Raw genomic sequence first — 20,870 nt, 5'->3', positions numbered from 1 at the left:
GGGAGTGGTATAGAGGTGCCCTGGGCCAATTTTATACCTCCAATCGCATATATTTAAATTCGTTACATGATTCCAGCTTAAAATAAGCGCAAAAAAGTTTTTCTATTTCATTTGCTGCAATTTTAAAACTTTCTAAGAGGGATGCCAATCGGGGGTGGGGGGGGGGCAAGGGAAGCCCCTCTGCCAGTGGGAGTACATAACAGGTATAAAAAACCTTTTTGGCACTTTCATTACAAAAAAAAACAAAAACAGAATTGCCCCACCCACAAATTTTTGCAATATACCTTCTTCTGTGTCTTCATATTAAAATTTGCTTGCCACCAACCCCCCTCTTACATTTTTGTGAATTGGAACAACTACTTCCGAGAGAGAATTTCCTTTTCTCTCAGTGCAAAAATATTTTCCTAACAGTATCTTTAGATAATCAAATTATTTGGTAAATCTGGTCAGAAACCACATGAAATGCTACGTCTTACTCGCTCCCTCCAATTAAAAAGTGCTTTTGGCATTCTTTGCTAATCATTTCTATTTTGTCCCCACATTTTTTACTGAAATTCCATCTCGTTTCCCCAGAAATCCAGCCATCTTCTCCAGATTTTCAAAATCGAAAATGGAGGCAGCAATTGAAGTTTTGATGCTTTATCCAGGGCCATACTTTGTTCTGTGGTGGCGCAGTGGGTCTGACCTTAGCTTGTTAATTTGGGAACCAGAGTCCAAATTCAGCTATAGGATCACACTTTAGGGCCGACGCAAGGATCTTAAATAAAAGTTCAAATAGGGATAAAATCTTTTTAATGGACAGTGATGGTGATAACAGTGATAGAAATTCACAAATATACCAGATATTTCGGTCACATATACAGTGACAGTTTTACTACTGATGACGGTCACTGTATATGTGACCGAAATATCTGGTATATTTGTGAATTTGTATCACTGTTATCATCATCACTGTCTATTAAAAGGTTTTTGTCCCTATTTGAACTTTTATTTATCGTCATGGAAAGACAGTGTGGTCTCAGAAATTATCTACACAAGGATCTTAGTAGCCAAGAAGCATTTTAAAACAATGCACATATGTCTAAGTTTTGATTACGTTATTTTTTATTGAAAATATGCCTTCAATATCATTTTTACATGCATTCATTTTTTCCCCCTCCTTAAACAATGTTTTACTTTTTGAGGTGGCCATTAAATTTATAGTTGCTGTTTAGTTGCTCTCTCTCATAAAAATGGATATGAAAATAAGATGAAGTAAAAAAAAAATCCTTAAATTCTCTTTCTAATTCAGTGTTGAAGTTAACAATTACTTACAAAAAAAACCCTTGTGCATCTCCAATACATCCAAAAATATATTTGCACAGAGAAACTTTGAGCATTTTTTTGTTCTTCTAACTTCTAAAAAAACTATTGGGTTTTGTGTTTTTTTACTAACTCAAATTGTAGGAAAAACGGGTTAATACAACAAAGTGTAAAAGAGCGGGGTTATTGGGATTCCCTTTTTGATTTACGGATAAGAAATGATGTGATTGGCTCAATAACACGCAAGTATAGGGCATTGATTTTTCTTTTCTCTTTGGTATTCGTCTGAGTAATATGGCCAGTTTAATGATTTGTGAATGCAGTAATTACCTTCTAAAAAAGAAATGGTGACTTTTAGTCATGATCTCATGAAAATTTTCCCGACCGAAAAAATTGTCCATGTTCGTTTGCAGTATTATTCCATTTTCTGCTGGTCTTAAAAAAATTATAACAAAAAATCAAATTTTTTAGCTGAAAGCAAGGGACAATATCAAAACTTAAAATGAACAGAAATTAATCTGTATCTGAGGGGGATGCCCCATCCTCAATTTCTCAATCTTTGCGCTAAAGTTTTTTAGTACTTCAAAAAGCTTCTAATTCCAAATAAACGTTTAATGTGTTTCATGAGTCGTTCTTAAGGAATTGAGACAATACGTCCAACCTAAGCGGGAAAAGTGAGCTATTGAGGAGAGAGCAGCCCCCCTCTTATTCGGAATAATTTCTGTTCGTTTTAAGTTTTAATATTGCTCCTTACTTTCAGTTGAAAAGAACTTGTTTTTATTTAACTTCTGATTGTTTTTCAAATAATGCAGGGAAATCTGCCTGCCCCCTCCACGGAAAGTTCCCCCTGCGTAAAATCTCTTCAGACAATTCTATTCTCCCTTAAAATATCTTCGGAAAATTTCCTCTGGGCAATTTTGCCTGGAAAATCCTCCTTAATCAACTTTTATTAAAAAAAACCTTGCTTTTATTTAAATTCTGATCTTTTTTCTAATCATGCCGGAAATCCCCTCCCATAGAAATTCCCCCTAGAACCCCCCCCCCCCCCAGTGGAAATGTTACCTCGCAGAAATATATCCGATGAAGAATTTTCCCTGCGACCCCCCCCCCCCCGCCCCCCCATACACACAGACACGGAAAAATCCCCTAGACAATTCCTTGGAACATTTCCACGTGTAAAATTGAGCTGCCAAAGAGAAAGTAAGATAAATAAAATAATTTCGTGTAGGAATTTCGGCAAATTCCACCCGTGTAAAATTTCCGTGGAAGGTTCACCCGCAGAAACTTTACTCCCCATAGAAAATTCATTCCATAGAAACTCTCTCTTCTCCTGTAGAAATGCCCCTGCAGAATCCCCCCTCCCCTCCCCGAAAAATGTCTTTATACATCCCAATAACAAATACTGTATAAAAACGATGGGCTGATCTTGTAACTTACAGCCCTTTCCTCAGGGGGTGTGGAGGGTCATACCATCCCTACAGGCAAAGTTATTGTATCCTTCTGCTATGCTGAACAAAATGGCTATCTCACGACTTTGATCGGATGACTTTTTGGGAAAAGGGGCATGGAAGGGGGCTAGTTGTGCTCTAATCTGATTGGTCACTGAAAAGTGCACTAGAACTTTAATTTTTCGTTTGAATGAACCCTCTTTCGACCTTCTAGCACCATTATTTCGATACGCACATCCCTGGAAAAAAAAAATCAAAATGCATCTTTGATTTTTTTCTGTTTTTCTAAAAGCCTCGAGATTTTCGCCTTACTGGGTCTGTTCGTATCCCTCCCCCCTCCTTAAAAAGAAAGGACTTCTATTTAAAGTACCTTCCTTCAAAGTCATAACTATAAATCTTGTTTCTGTAAGAGTCGTAAAACTCCAAAGTGTCATCATTTCATTTTGACTGTTTATGGGAGCAAAGATTTCGATAAAACAAAGAAAATCTTAGTAAGAAAACCAAATGTGTATGTATAAAATTACGCGGTACACACCCTTAATTTTGAAATTTGTTACTGGTCAGCAAAATAAGTATTTCCTTCTTTGGATTTTAAGCTTTGTGTATTTAAGGAGGTTGATCCCGAAACCGCAAACGTAGAAATCCTAACAAATGTGTATTACCAATGATAAAATAAACTCAGTCTTTGTGAAATTTTGCAGCCTATATATTTTAGGATTCCCAGTGCTCATAAGACAGAAAGGTTTTTGGGTGTTGACGAGAGTATAATTTTTTCTTTTTCCTGTGCCTGAAGGCTGAAGGCAAGCGATTATTTCTGAGAGATTCCATAAAGTCAGTAGGTTTCAGGAAAAGGTGGCAAATTTTGTATGTAGTTTGGTAAGTTTACCCCATTTTTGTCTCACGAGTGGAGGGATAAAGTTGAAACATTCGTAAGGCGACTTAATATTTTGTGTTTGGGGAAGGGGATGAAGTTTTTTTTTTATCCTCGCGACGAAGTATCCGCTACGACGAAGTATATCTATCTGCCTACAGGTTTTTGGAGTTTACGATAATGCTAATTCTTTTTTTCATGTTTTTTATTTTTGTTTTTGCTTTTGATGTAGTTGTACACGAATTTGATGGAGATTTATGAATTAATACTTGAAAAATTATTTCATTGATAAGCACTTAATTTCGTGACCACTAGGGCTAGAAACAATGGTTTACGCTATATATGCTATGTCTTAATACAAATCTTTCTCAAAATTGATCTGATACTGTTTCCTTGTTCACAACGAGGAAAACACCAGTAGTCAGGGCTGCACGTAGGCTATGTCAAATGAGTGAGAATTGCCCCCCCCCCCCTAGTGTTTTCGGTCTGTCTTAAAAAAAAACAATACTGGGCAAAGTGCTGCAATTTCTATGTTTTTTTTATCAATCCTTGTATGATATACCGTGGCATGATCTCGGTGAGTAAAGACGGCCAGCTGATTAGTAAAACCTGCATGAATAATCACGAAAAAAAAAACTTGAAACGGCAAGAAAATACCAGGAATAGATTGGGTCTGTGTTTCAACAAAATACATTTAGAACAATGTATTTTTTTATTCAACCATTTGAAAAGTAAAAAGACTAATCCAGCGTCCTGGAAAAAATATTATATATAATAATCTATTTAATTTAACTTTAGTACAACAATATAAGTTATACTTTCATCAATGTTTCCTTCCTTTTAAGTCCATTTCAATTGGATGTATACAAAACCCATTGCGAGGTAAACTTTTGTATCCAACAATTGGTAATACTTTCAGCAATCTCTTATGTTTGTGTAAATATACAAATACTACCTTATCTGCAAATAGAAGAGAGATTTAGAGAATAATGACCTTCTAAGAATTATCCAATTGACCCTTTTCTTCTACAGGAAAGCAAAAATAAAATGGTATTTATTTATTTTCATAAAGATAATTGAATCTTTTATGGGCAAATTCTCAAATATGTTGGTTAAAACACTCCTCGGACTATTTGTTTAAGTTGAACATACCATTTACGAAAGTTTGAGGAAGGTAGGAAGTGAAACGCATATTGAATGCCCAATTGACAAGAAACAATGTTGACTTATTTAATTTCATCGTCTAAATAAAACAAAGATCTTTGTACAAGTTTTACTGTGTAGGCTTTTGCTTAAAGAAACAAAAACGAGTCAAAATTGATTAAAAAAAAGTTTCCTTTGCGGAAGTAGAGAGCAAAGTTGAAACTTAAAAGGAACGAAAGTTATTACTTCCCACGGGACTACGCAGATTGGACAAGATATATATACAAATTCAGGCTTAATTAAACTGACTCATGAAATTTTCCAGTATATATATAAAATGAAAAAAAAACTAGTGCTTTACTGAAAACTCAGCTTGCTTGAGTTTTTTAAAGCACAAAGGAAAAAAAAATATGATTCTTTAATCCTCGAACACTGTCGCTTCCTAAAAGTTGCATTAATACTGTCGCCTCGTAAATTTTACGACTCCAACTTTGAATGCATGCAAAAAATCGAGGAGTAGAGGCACCAGATAATTAATTAAACAGTGCATCGACTACATATGAAAGAATAAAAAAACTGGAGAATTAGTCAAAATTGATAACTCTCTGCCACAAGGGATGCACACCTTCGTTTGATGTTCTGCATCGATGTCCCCACAACACTTGGTACAGAAGACATGTTCTGAGAATGAGCGGTTCAAATGTTTACCTAAGAACCTTTGCTGTCCGTGAGGCTGCACTACCTATCGGTAGAGTTCCTTCATTTATCATTTCCTTGTAGAATGCTTCCATCCAATCTTTCCACTGTTGAAGCTGTATACCACATAAGAATTAATAGAAGTAATGTTTAGGAGCCCATAAAATACACATAAAAGCCACCTTTTAGTTTTTCTTAAACAGGACATGTCGCTACACATTTGGTCCAAGATAACAACCCAACCTTTAGTCGACTTGTAGTGCTCAATGACTTCCGGTTTTCGACTTGGCTAAGTCAAAGAAGGTCTCTCGTGCATTGTAGACAATAGAACGACCATTTTGTTTCGTTTTGGGACGCATAAAACCATGATAAGTTCCTGGCCGAAGCAAAACATCGAACTACTTTCAGAACGTTTTTCTTACATTACCTTAATCGGAGTCTGCTGTTTCCCAAATCCTCCAGATTTTCCCCGATTAGATCTTCTTCAGAGTAACTGAGAGTTGATATTGTATCGCAATCTTCACTTGCATAGAGTAATTCTTGGATCTGTTTTCCTCTAAGCCTTCTACCAGCCATCTAAAAGGAAAAACGAAAAGAAAAGAAATAGAGACGGAAAGATGTAGTGTCTCTAACGTTCAGGTTCCTGAGGACAAATGCCTGCTCCTACCTAAGCAAATGTTGAACAACTTTTGTCACAAGAAAACGGACACAAATCCAAGAAAAAAACTAAACATCAAACTATGATTTTCGCAAAAATAGTTGCACTATCAATGTCGCTTCGTAAAATTTACTACTTATCCTCGTTATCTCGGAAACGAGCAAGGGTCCGTTCAAGTCTGAACTTGCCCAATAACTGTCTCCTCGAAACAGGAATTTACGTGGAGTCATGTTTTTTTACGTGATACCGTCTACACGGGAATCTAAAAAAAAAAAAAAAAAAAAAAAAAAAAAAAAACAGTTTGCCTGTCGTAAACTTTACGAAGCGACAGTGTTCCAGTGTAAAATTGTTTAAGTGGAAACTTACCCAACAATATAAGTCTTAAGAAATTAGGAAACCCGGAAACTCAATTTCTTTCAAGAAATTAGGAAACCCGGAAACTCAATTTCTTTCAAAAAGACCTCCATATGCCGTTATGCAGTTTTAGCACTCAGTGGGCGCCAAGTTTCAAAATAAAAAACATGTGTGGAAAATTTGCCGAAAAATAGCGAAATGTATTTCATCATGGAGCTCTAAAAGTGTAACTTTGTTTATTGCTGTGGCAAAAGAAAAATGCTCCCAGTAATTGGCAGTAAACTGGGCAAGCTAAACAGTGATTGAATAAGTAAAATTATATAAGAATGTAATCCTAACATCTTGTTACCAAGTCGGAATTGAAAAGAAATGTATATATCGTCGAATAGATAAAAATCTAAGTTATGCATTAATATGGTTATTATTAAAACTATTCAAGATTAATCCTTCAAATTATTAGTCAATCGACTTACATGTGGGAATATTTTTTTAAAAAGACAAACTTTATTCTATTTTGTTACATTTATCACTTTAGGTACATCTATAGAATCCTTGTTTTCTTCTGATTCTGAAAATATAACCTTTATTACTTAATTATTATTATATAAAGCACAAATATTACAGAGTGAGGAATGACATAGACATAATGATAATCTGCCAGACTTGATGCCTTTTGTGTGTCGTAGGTTAATAGCACTTATTATAAGATAAGTGTAATTATACCTATGATGGAGCCAGGAAGGGGGGGGGGAATGTTTCCATTTTGATGTCCTTGGTAGTTTAAAGAATTATGGTTGTAGGCTGCAGTAAAAGTTATCGATACTATAATTAGTGAAAGACTATTGAGAACCGCATAAGTTGGTGTTTTATTTTTTGCAGACTACTTCTGAAATTATCTGCTCCCAAGAGAACATCCTCTTTTTTTGGGAGGGAAGAGGGCCATTTTTGTGCTTTCAGTGAAGTGCTAGTTTTTAGAATTCTACAAATGTTAGAAATAATCCTGGGTCAGTTTATCTGAGATAATTTTGTAGATGCATGTTCGTGATCTTCGAAATAAAAATTTGTGTCCGTTTTAAACTTCAACTTCCCAATTTACTCCCATAATTTTTTTTTTCCAGTTAATCTGTTTCAAGCAATGTGAACCAGACTGAATCGTCAATCAATCGCCAATAAGATTCTCTTCGGAATTTGCTCTGTATCGTCTACTCTAAAGCTATGAAATTTGAGCTCTAATAAGGAATTAGCTTTAGGAATTTAATCAAAAGTTAATTGCAAAATAGGCTCCTAGATCAGTGTTAGAATGATATGGATACCCTATTTCATTTCATTCAGTGGTAAATGACGAGCGCAATATTTTAACTGAATCCTCCTATAGAAAAACCTATTTGTCTACTCAAATTTTTCAATGATGGCCAAAAAATTTTTTTTGGTAGCCTACTTACATACTATACCAAACACACAAGAAGTCAAGTTAGGTTAATCATAATGAAATATACCAGATAATGATGAAAATAGAATACTTCAGTTTGTATAATATTATAATGTGGGCTATATGTTTGCACATTAGGGGGGGGGGGGTAAAGTAATTTAACCTTATCCCCCCCTCACACACACACAGCCCAATGTGCAAATATATAGCCCAAATTATACAAGTCCAATCCATTCTGTCACCGATCACTTGTCTTCGTGGCTATGAAACCAGTTCTCTTAGATCTTACATTCTGCAAACTTTTCGACTGTGTTTGGTATAATACATAAGTAATTTTTTGTTACAAATAATTTCTTATTCCGTTTTTTTCCTGCAGAATATTATCCTTGGATCTGCGTATTCGCCTCTGTATAGTTTCTCCTTCGTATTGATCTTTAATTTTGCTTTATTTCCTCAGCAGTAAAAGCATTTGCTTCTTAAAATAAGCTCTGCACTGGTGCGCCGACTTCAGTCTACTCGGTATGGTATACTCGTAAAGTTATCAGTGATGCTTGGTTATATTGATGCTGAGCGTAGCTTTGTATGGTTTACTAATGAAAGGGTAGGTGTGGGTGCAATTAAGTTTGTCAAGTGCCGGAACTAATTTTTGAAAAGAGGTAGGCTATTGGTTGATGCATGAAGGTACTATGCTCTTAAACTTGGGAAAGGGCTCCTGCACAGTAGAAAAGTGTTTGTATAGAAGTAGTTAAACAAATTCTATGGGTAGTTCGATATCTTTATGTAGCGCATTTTTATAATTTATTAAAGCTTTGTGTGGTGTGCCAACGATTTTTTTTTTTTGTTGCATACGAAGAGTAGGCAATACTCATGGTAATAACTGAACTTACGCGTATCATTCACACGTGAGGTTAATCTTTTGGTGGATAATTCAGTTATCACTTTCTCACTATTAAGACATCAAGGTATATTGTCTCCCCGCATTGACATGTTCGGTTAATATCTATGAAACAAGCTATTGCTTTTAATGGACTTCGAACAAGAAAAGAGACTTAGGAGTTATCATGTCCTTGCTCTGGGGTCTGACTTCTAACTAACAGTAAAGTGAAGGAAGGAATCAGAACCTTTATCCTAACGGGGAGGGTTTTAAGTGGAGCGAGGGAGAGGGCTTTGAACTAGTTTCAGGAGAATAATATCCCCTTTACAACTGACTCCCCCTGTGTTCAGGCAGAGCCGTTCAAAGAGGGCAACTGGGACAGCTGACCCTGGTACCATCACTGGGGCGGAGGCTGTGACTATGGGGTTTCCCAGAGATTTTTTACTTTGATTCGGCTATTTTGCTTGTATTTGAGTTGGGAGGGATGGGCTGTAATTAATTTTTCACCGGGCACCACCAGCCCTAGGAAGGGATCTGTGTGCAGGTACGATTTTACCAAGTAATTGCAATTTTGAATGTCGAATAATTAAACAATTATTTAAACAACCAACGTTTGAGAAGAGGTAATGGTTGATTAATTAAGTTATTCACTCTGACCGGGGAGGGGCCGAATACACAGTATGAAACAGTTATTTTTCTTCATTACTAGTAAATTAAATTACTGATTTTGGTAATTAGTTTAGTGTATCCTGTATAAGCATAGTTTATTATTGCCCGCTTACTAACATATAATATGCTATGCTTTACTCCCCCCCCGTAATGGGCAAATATATAGCCCAAATTTGTTTCTAAGCTATTTTATATTCATCCTATTTTATTTTATTTCATTAGCATTAATCAAACTAGCACTATATAAAAGAGTGCGTTTAAAATAGGAGTACCCCCTCTCCCCCTTGACAGGGGCGTTTCGAGGCTTGTTTTATTTGGGGGGGGGGGGGGGGGTGATCTTCGTAAATTTCACCGAATCGCTACCTGATTAATGCCGAATTTTCTGCAGAAATCAAGAATTTTGCTAAATTCCGGCCGGTTTTGCAAAATTTCTGCCGAAATTTTCGTCTTCGGCGAAAATTTTACCGAATGTCAAAAAAGTTGGGGGTGGTGCCACCCCCCCCCGGGACGCCCCTGCCCCTGGATAGGGCTTTGAATGAAACCTAGAAAAATATATCTACTGCTGACATCAGGCACAAGGAAAGTGTTTTGGGCATTAGACTAATGCATTAGGCTCTAAAAGTTTTGAAATCTATTTCTTAAATTTAGAAAAAAAAGCCTTCGTATGACTTAAGATCCTCCTTAGATAATAATGATTTTATTTTCAAAACTAGAGCCAATGAAAAAGAGATGGAAAACTCGAAATTAAAGTGAAAAGATTTGGTTAAAGCTTAGACAGGTAATAGACCTGTCATTTACGCACTCTTCTAAACCCTAGAAATTAAAAGGGGATATATCAGCTACTTTCCAAGATAGCAAGAAGCCCGTTAACTATAACTTTACCGAAGAAAGAAAGGCAATGAAAAACATAAAGACAAAATCAACCTCTAAACAATAAAAAAAAATACCAAGTAAATTCAGGCAGCACCGCCAATAATAGTAAAACGGCAGAAAATGGCATAAGCGATTTGGATTCGTACCAGACCCATCGCACTCTACATAATTCACAACGTTTTTGATTCTGGAACACAATATATAAATTATGTACCAGTATGTTTTCTGTAACGCTATTAAGTTATACTTGCTATGGTATTTAAAAATTAGTTTAGGAAGCTAGTTTTTTTTTTAGCTTTATTACAATGTATTATTGGTGTCTTTTAAAATCCAAATATTTTGTTCATGATCTGGTTCTTTGCTCGTTGCTGTCTTTTTGTCTGCTTTTACATTTGGATTTCGTCCTTGTTGCGTTTATTTTATATTGTCATTTTCACGAGAGGTCTCTATTAAACATGTTCCATGGACCCACCCCTCTTTATTTTTGAAATAAATTCCAGAAAGATAGAAATATAAATATTTAGTCACTAGGACCCCCCCCCCAGAATATTCAGATTTCCCTCACACGTTTATGTTTAGTATTTTTTTCGAAGAAACTTTTTTTTATGTTGCACGAACACTTGTGAAATTAAATCGAAAATGGGGCATGGTGTGTACAACAGCGCTATTCCAACTGCGTCAGTTTTCCAACTAAAATTATACCGCTAGAGATTAATTTTTACCGTCTGAACAGTTGGCTAAAAATTTGCCGTAATACGATTTTCGACAAACTGAAAATTGAAGAAATATCCGATTCAGAAAGGAGTTAGAAAAACCGAAATAGACTGCAAAATTTGTATTGTACCAAAACAGTTTCGAATGTACTGCATTTTACCAGGAGCTCTAAATTGTACCAAAAACAGTACAATTGTACAGCGTTGGCAGCGCTGATGTACAGTTAGAGACATTAAATATTATACAACTGATGCTCCGGACCGCCCAGTTTCTTGGTATACGTAATATGTGTCAATCTTTGTGGTTGTTTTTCAGTTTGTTCCACGCTAAGTGCATCTAAGGTCAAACATCCTGATCAGGATTCTGATGATGTAAAGCCCTGTCTTCGTTATTGTTTTTAGGCAAAGTCGGCTGAGTGAAAACTGCTATAGTTCACTGTTTCCTGAAAAAAAAATCACTTCAAAGGTGACTAACTTGCCATTCGATCCTTACTTAAAAAAGGCTCGAAATGACAAGAAAAGGATGAGTGGGGGCTTACAGCAAAAGTAGAAAAGCACAGGCATCTTCATCCGAAAAGCCCTTAGTGAAGGCATGTCTAAGTGTCGATTTTACTTTTTAACAAAAACAATACCCTAGATTCCAAGTTTTCTGCTTTATAGGAAGGCTATTTTTTTCAAAATCGTTGTTACTTTTTGTTTTTTTCTTGACAAATCCACAAAAAATATAAAAAAATTCTTCACAGGAGTAAGTAGACTGCCAAACCCCGAGCAGAAATTCAAATTTTAGCCCACCCATCTCCCTCTAGACTGAATTTCTGCCCGTGATTAAGTTAACGCAAACCTTAATTTTTTTTTTTGCTCGCCTTCAATGCAGCCCCACATCCGAACTAGAATAAGGACGGGAATGAGTAGTATTTTTGTTTAGGCCTGTGCGCATTAATCTTACTTAACTTATGCCCTTTTCAGCATGACTTCGCTCCTGCTGAGCACTCAGATGAGATGCCCAATTTCGGCTTATTACAAGTCATGATATGACTTCAGTTATTTCTTATGACTTTGATATTTAATTGAGTCTTTATTGGGCTCGAAAGGTCTTCATCAATTCGTCTAGTCATATGACCATCTTAGCCCTTGTTGCATCCGGATATATATCTTTTTTATATATTTGAATGATTTTTCTTGGTGGTAGCGAGGGGGTGCCCACTTCCTGCCACATGATGTACATCTTGGAACGCCACGTGTGCCGTAAACTTCCGTTATACTTGACACATTTCCACCACACTTGGCACAGTTGCGCCAGTGGTGGTTCTGGCCTCTCTTGTGCCCGGAACAAGATCTTGAATAGTGCCCCTCCCCATGTCTCCCAAAAATTTTCGGGCCAAAATTTAACCAACTATTCATTTATTTAAACCTGAATCTTTTTTACTTTATTGGAAAAAGATATGGGAAAAATGAAATTTTCGGATTCAATTTGGTTGTGCTTACTGCCAACTGCGCCCTCTACTTTATTTTAATAAAAATAAAATTACAAAATGATTATAAATGTTACACTATTTGTTTGAAATTGAGCGCCCCTAAAATTTCTGCACCCGGGGCAAGTGCCACCTCTGTCCGCTCCAAAAACTGTCCCTGAGTTGCGCCACGCTTGACACGTGCCATCTGGTATACATAATTTCCGATATTGAGCGCCCTTTCTCTGGTAGATGCTTGACTATTTGACAAAATATAATGAATTTAACATCGAAAATATGTATGGATCAGAATCTTCCATGGAATCATGGCAGACTTTGATTGATAAATTCAGAAATTATGAACCGTAAGACTTTTTATGGTAAATTGGAATTTACTTCTAAGGCTACAAAATTTGAGCTTCGTAACTTTAAAAAGATACCCAAAATAGAAAACTGAAAAAATGAATATTGTGGGTAATTGAAGCTCAAACCAATTGGTAATTCAAATATCGGGTCTGGCTAGTCTTGCACAGTGACATTGCAAGGGAGAGCTTTTGGGAAAGAACATTTTTCTAAGATTTTCTGAAAAATTCATAAAAATGCTTTATTTTTTAGAACAAAATGGCTGAAAAAAACGATGTTTTTCTTAGTTAGCTTCTCCCTATGGAGACAACTTGGATCCCTCCCGAAGTAAAATCCATGCTACGTCTCCAAAAAAAAAAAAATTTGAGAATAAATTTACCTTTATACTCAGCTCTTAAACTTAAAGCTCCAAGAACGTTAAAATAAAAACATACCTTCCCCCTGGACCAAGGTTAGGTCAATTCGTGCCTGAAAATCGCGATTTTTCTTTTGGCTTTTGAAAAATTATGAATGTTCTAGGGCAGTATCACGTTTTTGTCAGTGTTGCCACGTTGAACCCTGAAAATAAATAGACAAAACTTATTAGTTAAATTTTGACGGCACTTTTCGTCTGTGAAAATTCAAACATTAGCAATTTGTAGATTCCCAAAGACAACTACACCTTCAAGGCCGTATCCAGGGGGGTAGGGTTAGGGGGTTTGACCCCCCTCCCCCCGAAATGTTTGTCTTACTCGTAAAAACGTATATAAACAATTTTTTTATGCGTTTTTTCTGTTTATCCATCCCCCCTGAAAAAAAAATCTTTGTGTAAAATACCCCCGAAAGAAAAAATCCTGGATACGGCCCTGTCCACCCTCAAAGGAAAGCTACAGCTTCTTAAGCGGTTTAGTGCCATCTGTTTTTTGCTTGTTTTGCTGGTTTTTCACCCACATTTCTTCTTTTTTAGTTTTGGCAACCGTTACAAATGAAAACGGCATAAGTGCATATGGAGGTCTTTTTAAATAAAAATTGAATTTCCAATTTCTTACTAACTTTTGAAGATATATTTGGTTGTATAGGTTCCTATTTAACCAATTCAAACAATCAGATACCTTTTTCACCGTCCTTGTTACTTCAAAAATATATTTTTGGGAAAAAAATTATTTTTAAACTTAACGCGAGCATGTAAGTATGATATTTTTCTTTGGTGAAGGGGAGGAAGGAAAACGATTTAAAAAACATGCCAAATAAAGACCAATTGCGGGGAAAACCTTAGAAATTATTAAGAAAAATGTAAAGGTTCTCGAGATTACAGAGAGGGGGACCGTCCCAAGGCCGCTGTAGTAAGTGCCTGATAGAACATTGAAACCGTATTTACCCAAATATGTCTTATTTTATCCGCAACTCTGAAATGTTTCTTTTTTTTTTTTTTTTTTTTTTTTTTTTTTTTTTTACTAAAAACGTTTAATCGACTTTGACTGTTCATGACAGGTCCGGTGAATTTCCAAAATCAACGCTAGTAAAACGCTGAAAACTGAATTTAAAAAAAAAATCACCCAGCTAATGCATTTAGACCCCGGCGCCGCGCCGATGAGGGAAGACCGGCGGCGGCGGGGCCAAAACAGCGCCCCGCCGCGGGTAAGATGTCGACGGCGTGCCGCCGGCGCCATCAATTTTGACCGCAAACATTAATGTTCTCATCAGTCTTTCTCAAATCGCAGCTTAAATTTACAACAGATTCGAGCCTATTCATGAGTTCAATAATTCACAAGTCGCGGGCTGGAAACTGGTCTTCTTTGTTATTCATCAAGAGAAGTAAAAATCTGGTAGAAACGAAATGGCTGTGGTGTTTCAGAACCCTCGCATAATACGAGTAGTTGAAGTATCTATTAGCTATGTATTCTTAACATAAATAATTATCAAAAATAGTAGTTTTTTTTCATCGAGCATTACTGCATACAAAACTTCAAATACCGTATCACAAAATTCTTCAGGTATCTGGGTAAAAACTTTGAATATAACTTTGAACTTAGAAGCTTAATTTTTCCATAATGCCCTTTACCTATATCTGTTTTGTTACATTTAAAACAGTTGAAATGGGCGACTTTGATATTTATTGTTTTTTTGCTCTTTTGGATTCCTAAAAAGCCTTCTTGTATTAAAAACTGGTTTTTAATAACAATTTAAAAAAAAATGTATTTGAAAGTTTTTTTTGGCTTCTTTATAGAATATATGTCATGTAGGCTAAGGCTGAACTGCTGCTTTTTTTATTGCTTTTGGCTGCTCTTTTGGATAGTATTCATTTTTTCTTTTGGAGATTCCAAATTATAAGCTCATGTATACTTAATATCAGTCAAATTATAAACTGTATCTAAAAGGAGTAAATTTATCAAATTGAAAAATACATGATTAACACTTCACATGAGGACACTTAAATTACAATGAAACAAAAAACACTTAATGGATTATTCGGTATGAAGTAGAATTAAGTGCCAGCTATTTTCTTTGGTAACAAATGAACAGCTCATACATTTTAAATGTAATTAAATGAAATAATATGCTGACTGAAGTGGCTCCTGAAAGATGTAAAGATTTTCTTCCTAGTTGATCACTTTTGATCCAAGCAAAATGTTAGGACACTTAGTATCAGTTACTGAGTTTAAGCTTTTATTTCCAAATGCTCACAAAAATTACCAAATTTAAGAAAGTCGCAACAATAAGTCACCTGCGGTCAAAATACTCAAAGACTCCTCTTTGATCCCCACCTAGGCTCAAAGCTTCTGCTATGGTCATATCCATGGAAATCTCCAGAGTTTCTTTTTAAAATAACTTTCAAGCGTAGTTAGGGGTATTTAGCCTTTTTTGCTTTTCTTCAAAGCTTTGAAAAAAGTGTTATAATATTCCAAATGTTACATTTGTTATATTTATGCATATTTTTGGTAATCATTTGTGGGGTGATCGATTTTTTTAAACCACTGTAGATACGTAAGAACGTCGCAACATCTAGTACCCTGAGGTCACAAGACTGTCAAAGACTCCTCCTTGAATCTCCCAAATTCAAAGATTTTATTATGACCTAGCCTTTAAATGTGACTTGGGCACTGGACCATTGGCGCCATTGTCACTCGAGCGTAAAGTTAGGTGGGTATGTCGATATTGCTTTCGTCACACGCCAATTCGTTTTACTGTGAATCTGCCTGGTATTTATAAATGAATGTTTTCAAAGGAAACCCGTTTCATAAATAAGAAAAAAACGGGGTGGACACATAAGTCCCTTTCCCTTTGGACAATAAAACCATGCAAGTGCTATATAACTCACGAAAATCTTGTTAATTTTGTCAACTTTTCAACTTTTTGGCATCCCTGCTTTCAATAAAAAAAATCAAGGTACTATCACTTAAATATAATAACTCCCTATGCCCCCCCCCCTTCTGGATACCATCTTGATGGGATACCGTCTCTGCTTTAAATAAAAAAAAATAACTTATTGGCATCCCTGCATGCTTTCAAAAAAAAAAATCGAGGTATTATCATTTTTTCATATCATATTATCATTTAAATGTAATACCTCCCTGCCCCCCCTCTGGATACCACCTTGATAGGATACCGTCTCAGCTTTACATTAGAAAAATAATTTCATTAGAAAAATAAGTTACTTAATAATTAACTAGGTCACTATATGGTTCAAACAAATACGCAAAATAACATTAAACAGCTTAGTGTTCCTTGAAAAAAATGTTTGAGGGTATGAGTAAAGGGGTACATAGACAACAACAAAAATGTCGAAATTATTCAGATATACCTCAAATTATTGGAAAACTGAGTCATAGATTCGTCGTGGCATTCAATAAGATCCAAAGAATCTAATTAAAAGGGAGCACACACAAAAGCCAAATTAGGCCAGTAGCCTATAAGAAACCGCAAAATAGCAAAGACAATGAACAAGTCCCAATGGGGCCCTGGGTCTATAAAAATATTTCACTGATTTCCCAGGGAATTTGATATCATTTTTTTTCGTCTCCGTTTTAAATGAAAAAATAATTATCTTTTTGGCATCCCTGCTTTCAAAATTTTTTTTAGGTACTATCATATAAAAATGATACCCCCCTATCCCCCCCTATAGGCAATAATTTACAATTTATTTATGAATCATATTTTTGGGGTAACTTCCGTTTCAATCTTTAATTCCCCAACCTTGTACATAACTTAGTCTATACGTAAATTTTGTCTCAATAGAAGGTTTTTTTGGGGGAGGGGAGAGGTAAAAATTTTTCAGAAAGAAGATTGTATTTTCTTTAATCTATCAGGCGTTCAACAATTGAGTATTAAACATTAAGAAAATCTTATCTAAAAACAGCAAAAGAAAAAAAAATCTGCAAACTTACAATTCAGCTGTAGAAACAATCTGTAGGCTATCGATATCAAAATCCAACTAAAGCCTGAAGCTGTATAGTAGTGAATGCTTTCTATAATTCTATTCAACTTGAAAATAAAATTCTTGACTACAAATGATGTAAGAAATAGCAATTGGGAAACTGCATTTGAAATGATTTAAACTCATTTCATAAAGACGATACTTTTTTTTGTCAACATATGAACAACTGTGTATATTGCAATATTTCCAATTGTATATTGCATCTGTCTGGTTCTTATGCAAAGTAACAAAAGAGACGAAAATTAGCGAATAGGAGAGTAGTGAAGAATTATAGTATGCAAAGTAATATTTGGCAGGGAAAGTCACTGGTGATAAATCGCTAGGGGTGGCACCGTGATTGCGTGATTTTCGGGGACTCGGGGAACCAAATTTTTTTTTTCGGGAAAATACCCGAAAATTCGAGGATAGTGCAAGCCCTGCTTGATTTCTAATCAGGAAAATCGAAATACTAAACCACACGAGAAGGAAAAGCTCCGACTTTGCGGTTGACGCAGTAAAGAATTACCGGAAAAGTAATTTAAAGTCGACCGAACGCTACCACCTCTGCTGGTGGCGATGTTGCAACACTTCAGCGGCGGTCGACCGGGCCCATCGTCGGCGGCGGTCGGTCGATCCGCCGGCGCGGCGCGGCGCCGGGGTCTAAATGCATTGTCTCATATTTACTTGTACTTGCTGACTTTTGACCATGCGAATTCTTTAGAATTCGTTTACCAAAAGAGGTTTCTACAAGCTTAAATTTTCCTTCTTTATATAATTGGTAAGTGTCTGTAACACCTAGCCAATGGCTTGTCTTAAATCAATTACTTGCTGTTGACAGCACAACGGGTTACTAAAGCAAGATTATCTCTCGAGTACTTTCATAGTCGAATCAACATGCTCCTAAGCAAGTATAGTTTTTTTTCTTTTTTTCTGAAGGCAATCGAGCTTTTTTCATTATTAACTAAAAAAAACAAGTTTTTTTTTAACTGAAAGTAAGGAGCGACATTAAAACTTAAAACGAACAGAAATTATTCCGTATATGAAAGGGGCTTTCCCCTCCACACCGCCTGGCTCTTTTCGATATTGTTTTTTTTTGTTTTAAAAAATAAATTTTGGAGAAATCTTAAAATTTTAGCTAACAGAGCGAGTCGTTGAGGAGGGGACACTCCCTTTCATATACGGAATAAGTTCTATTCATTATAAGTTTTAATATCGCTCCTTACTTTCAGTTAAAAAAAATTGTTTTTTTTAGTTAGTATCTTAACGTTTTTCAACTAATTCAGGTTCGAATTTGGCTCACCGTACATGAAAAATTAAAACAAAATTCACATATTAATTTTCCTTTTTTTGGTTTATGGGCTTTCTTGAAATTTTCTTATGACGTAACTTACGAATTAACTTACGTAACGAATTTCTATATTCGTATGTTTCTATTACATATATTAGGGAGTTTGCTTCCTACTCAATAGCTCGCTCTTTACGCAAAAATTCGAATTTTGTTCGAATCACAAACCTCTGAATCACAACGGTATTTTTATTAGAATAAATAGTTCTTTTAAAAGTACTAAAAAAAACTTTAGCTTAAAAAGCGAGGTATTAAGTAGGGAGCGAACCCCCTTATATACATAGTCATTTCCGTTTTTTTTAAATTTTGATGTTGTTTTTTGCTTTCAGTTGAAAAATACTTGTTTGTTTATTTAATTTCTGATTGTTTTTTTAAATAATCCTGGGAAATCTGGCGCCCCCTTCATAGAAATGTCCCTCCCCCCAAGGAAATATCCTCCATGGAAAGATCCTCCCCCGTAACCCCTACTCTGACCCCGACCCCCCACAAGAAAAAAATTACTACTGAAAAGGCCTGTATACTTCCCAAAAACCAATACTATATTTTAACAATGGGCAAAGTTTATGACTTGCAGCCCTTTCCCCGGGAACTCTGGGGATTTAAGTCATCCACAAAGACAATTAACCAGATTTTCGACAGTGCTAAACAAAATGGCTATATCGAATTTTTGATTTGGTGACTTCGGGAAAAAAATGAGCGTAGGAGCAGGCCAAGTCGCCCTCCAATTTTTTGGATACTTCAAAGGGACACTAGAAATTTCCATTGCTGCTCGAATGAGCCCTCTCGTAATATTTTAGGACTAATGGATCGATTCGGTCACCCCTGGGAAAAAAATAATAAATAAAATAAAATAAACACGCATCTGAGATCTTTCTTTTAGCAAAAAATGCAAAATTTATTGTTTTTGCAGATAAGAGCTTGAAACCTATACAGCAGGGTTTTCTGATACGCTGAATCTGATGGTGTGATTTTCATTAAAGTTCTATGACCTTTAGGGGTTGTTTCCACCTTTTTTCGAAAATCAGACAAATTTTCTCAGGCGCGTAACTTTTGATGGGTGACTAAACTTGATGAAACTTATATATTTGAAATCAGCATAACAATCTGATTCTTCTGATGTATCTATTAGTATCAAAATTCCGTTTTTTTAGAGTTTCGGTTACTATTGAGCCGTTTCGCTCCTTACTTACAGTTTGTTACCACGAACTGTTTGATGGAGACTGCATAAAGTCAGTTGCTCTCGTTAAAAGGTGGTGAACTTTATACGTAGTTCGGAGGGTATACCCTGTTCCGTCTACCATTTCCATGAAAATCTTTGGCGAGGGGGACAGGAAATGGGTTTTGAATTTTCTGTTCTGGGGAAGGGCAAAATGATTTTTCTCTGTTCCTCCCAAAGGAGTATACGCTTTTTGATGCCTGTCATCCGACAGGCTCTTTATCCAGTTTTGAGATAAGTGTCCAATCTAACTCCATTTTATTTGGAAGAAGTTACCGAGTGGAATGGGATGACAGACACGCGGAGGGGGGGGGTTGAAATCCCCCCCGAAATGTTTGTCTGACTCGTACAAATGTAACAAAAATGAATATAAATAAGTTTTTGATGCGATTTTTAAAGTTTTCGTTTGTACTCCCCCCCCCCCGGACAAAAAAAAATCCTAAATACGACCCTGCAGAATCGCATGCAATAATTGGTTCGAAGATTACCTGACATATTCGAGGCACAACTTCGAAAAAGACCTGGAAAATAGATGAATTATATAGAAATATGAAGAATTATTGGAACAACCGTGAAAATGATTTGATAAATTCCGACCTGCATACCTAGTTAAGCACGAATCAATAAAAAGGTGAAATATCTTTTTGGTATAAGAAGACAGTAAGATAATAATTTAAGGTTAATTTTTATACGGGCTCTAGATTTTGTTCCAAATATATGATTTTCTATGGATAAAAGATGAAGTTTTCTGTGCTGATATTGTTCATTAGAAATTCGTACTTAACACATGGACCTATTGTTTAGGGGGGGGGGGTCTAAACTCTTGTGTTGCAGAGTTTTAAGGGGGATATCATTTTCCTATGTTATATTAATCTCTCGTCGTCATGTGGGGTGGTGGCTGAGTTGTAAGTGTGCCGATCCTGGAGTAATCTAGAAAGCAGAAAAGGTTACCACCTGTTTTTTAGTCATTGGGAGAGGAGTCGTGACAATTTTACCAGTGGAGAGAAAGTTTTGCTGACTACAGCTCCCTTCTTCTCCTCGCATCCAGTTTTGATTTAAAATTGTTATTTAT

The 20,870-nt window shown here is 35.9% G+C and overlaps 1 protein-coding gene across 5 annotated transcripts in view; it reads left to right on the top strand.

Moving 5' to 3' along the window:
- The window catches only part of LOC148952356 (uncharacterized), a 140,915-nt gene that overhangs the window by 21,366 nt on the left and 98,679 nt on the right, over positions 1-20,870 (top strand). For 3 of the 5 annotated variants that reach the window (XM_089089829.1, XM_089089828.1, XM_089089833.1), the window contains exon 1: positions 8,408-8,502. The exons of 1 other annotated variant lie outside the window; for it this stretch is intronic. In XM_089089829.1, coding sequence (XP_088945955.1) covers positions 8,449-8,502 — 54 coding nt within the window. In that variant the 5' untranslated portion in view covers positions 8,408-8,448. Of the gene's footprint in view, positions 1-8,407; positions 8,558-20,870 lie in introns of those variants that run through there. One more of the 5 variants, XM_089089831.1, reaches the window with a different exon arrangement.

This window comes from Artemia sp. Qi Xiang Cuo, chromosome 5 (genome assembly GCF_049724085.1).
Source record: "Artemia sp. Qi Xiang Cuo chromosome 5, ASM4972408v1, whole genome shotgun sequence".
NCBI classification, from domain to species: Eukaryota; Metazoa; Arthropoda; class Branchiopoda; order Anostraca; family Artemiidae; genus Artemia; species Artemia sp. Qi Xiang Cuo.
This window is presented reverse-complemented; position numbering and strand designations above follow the sequence as displayed.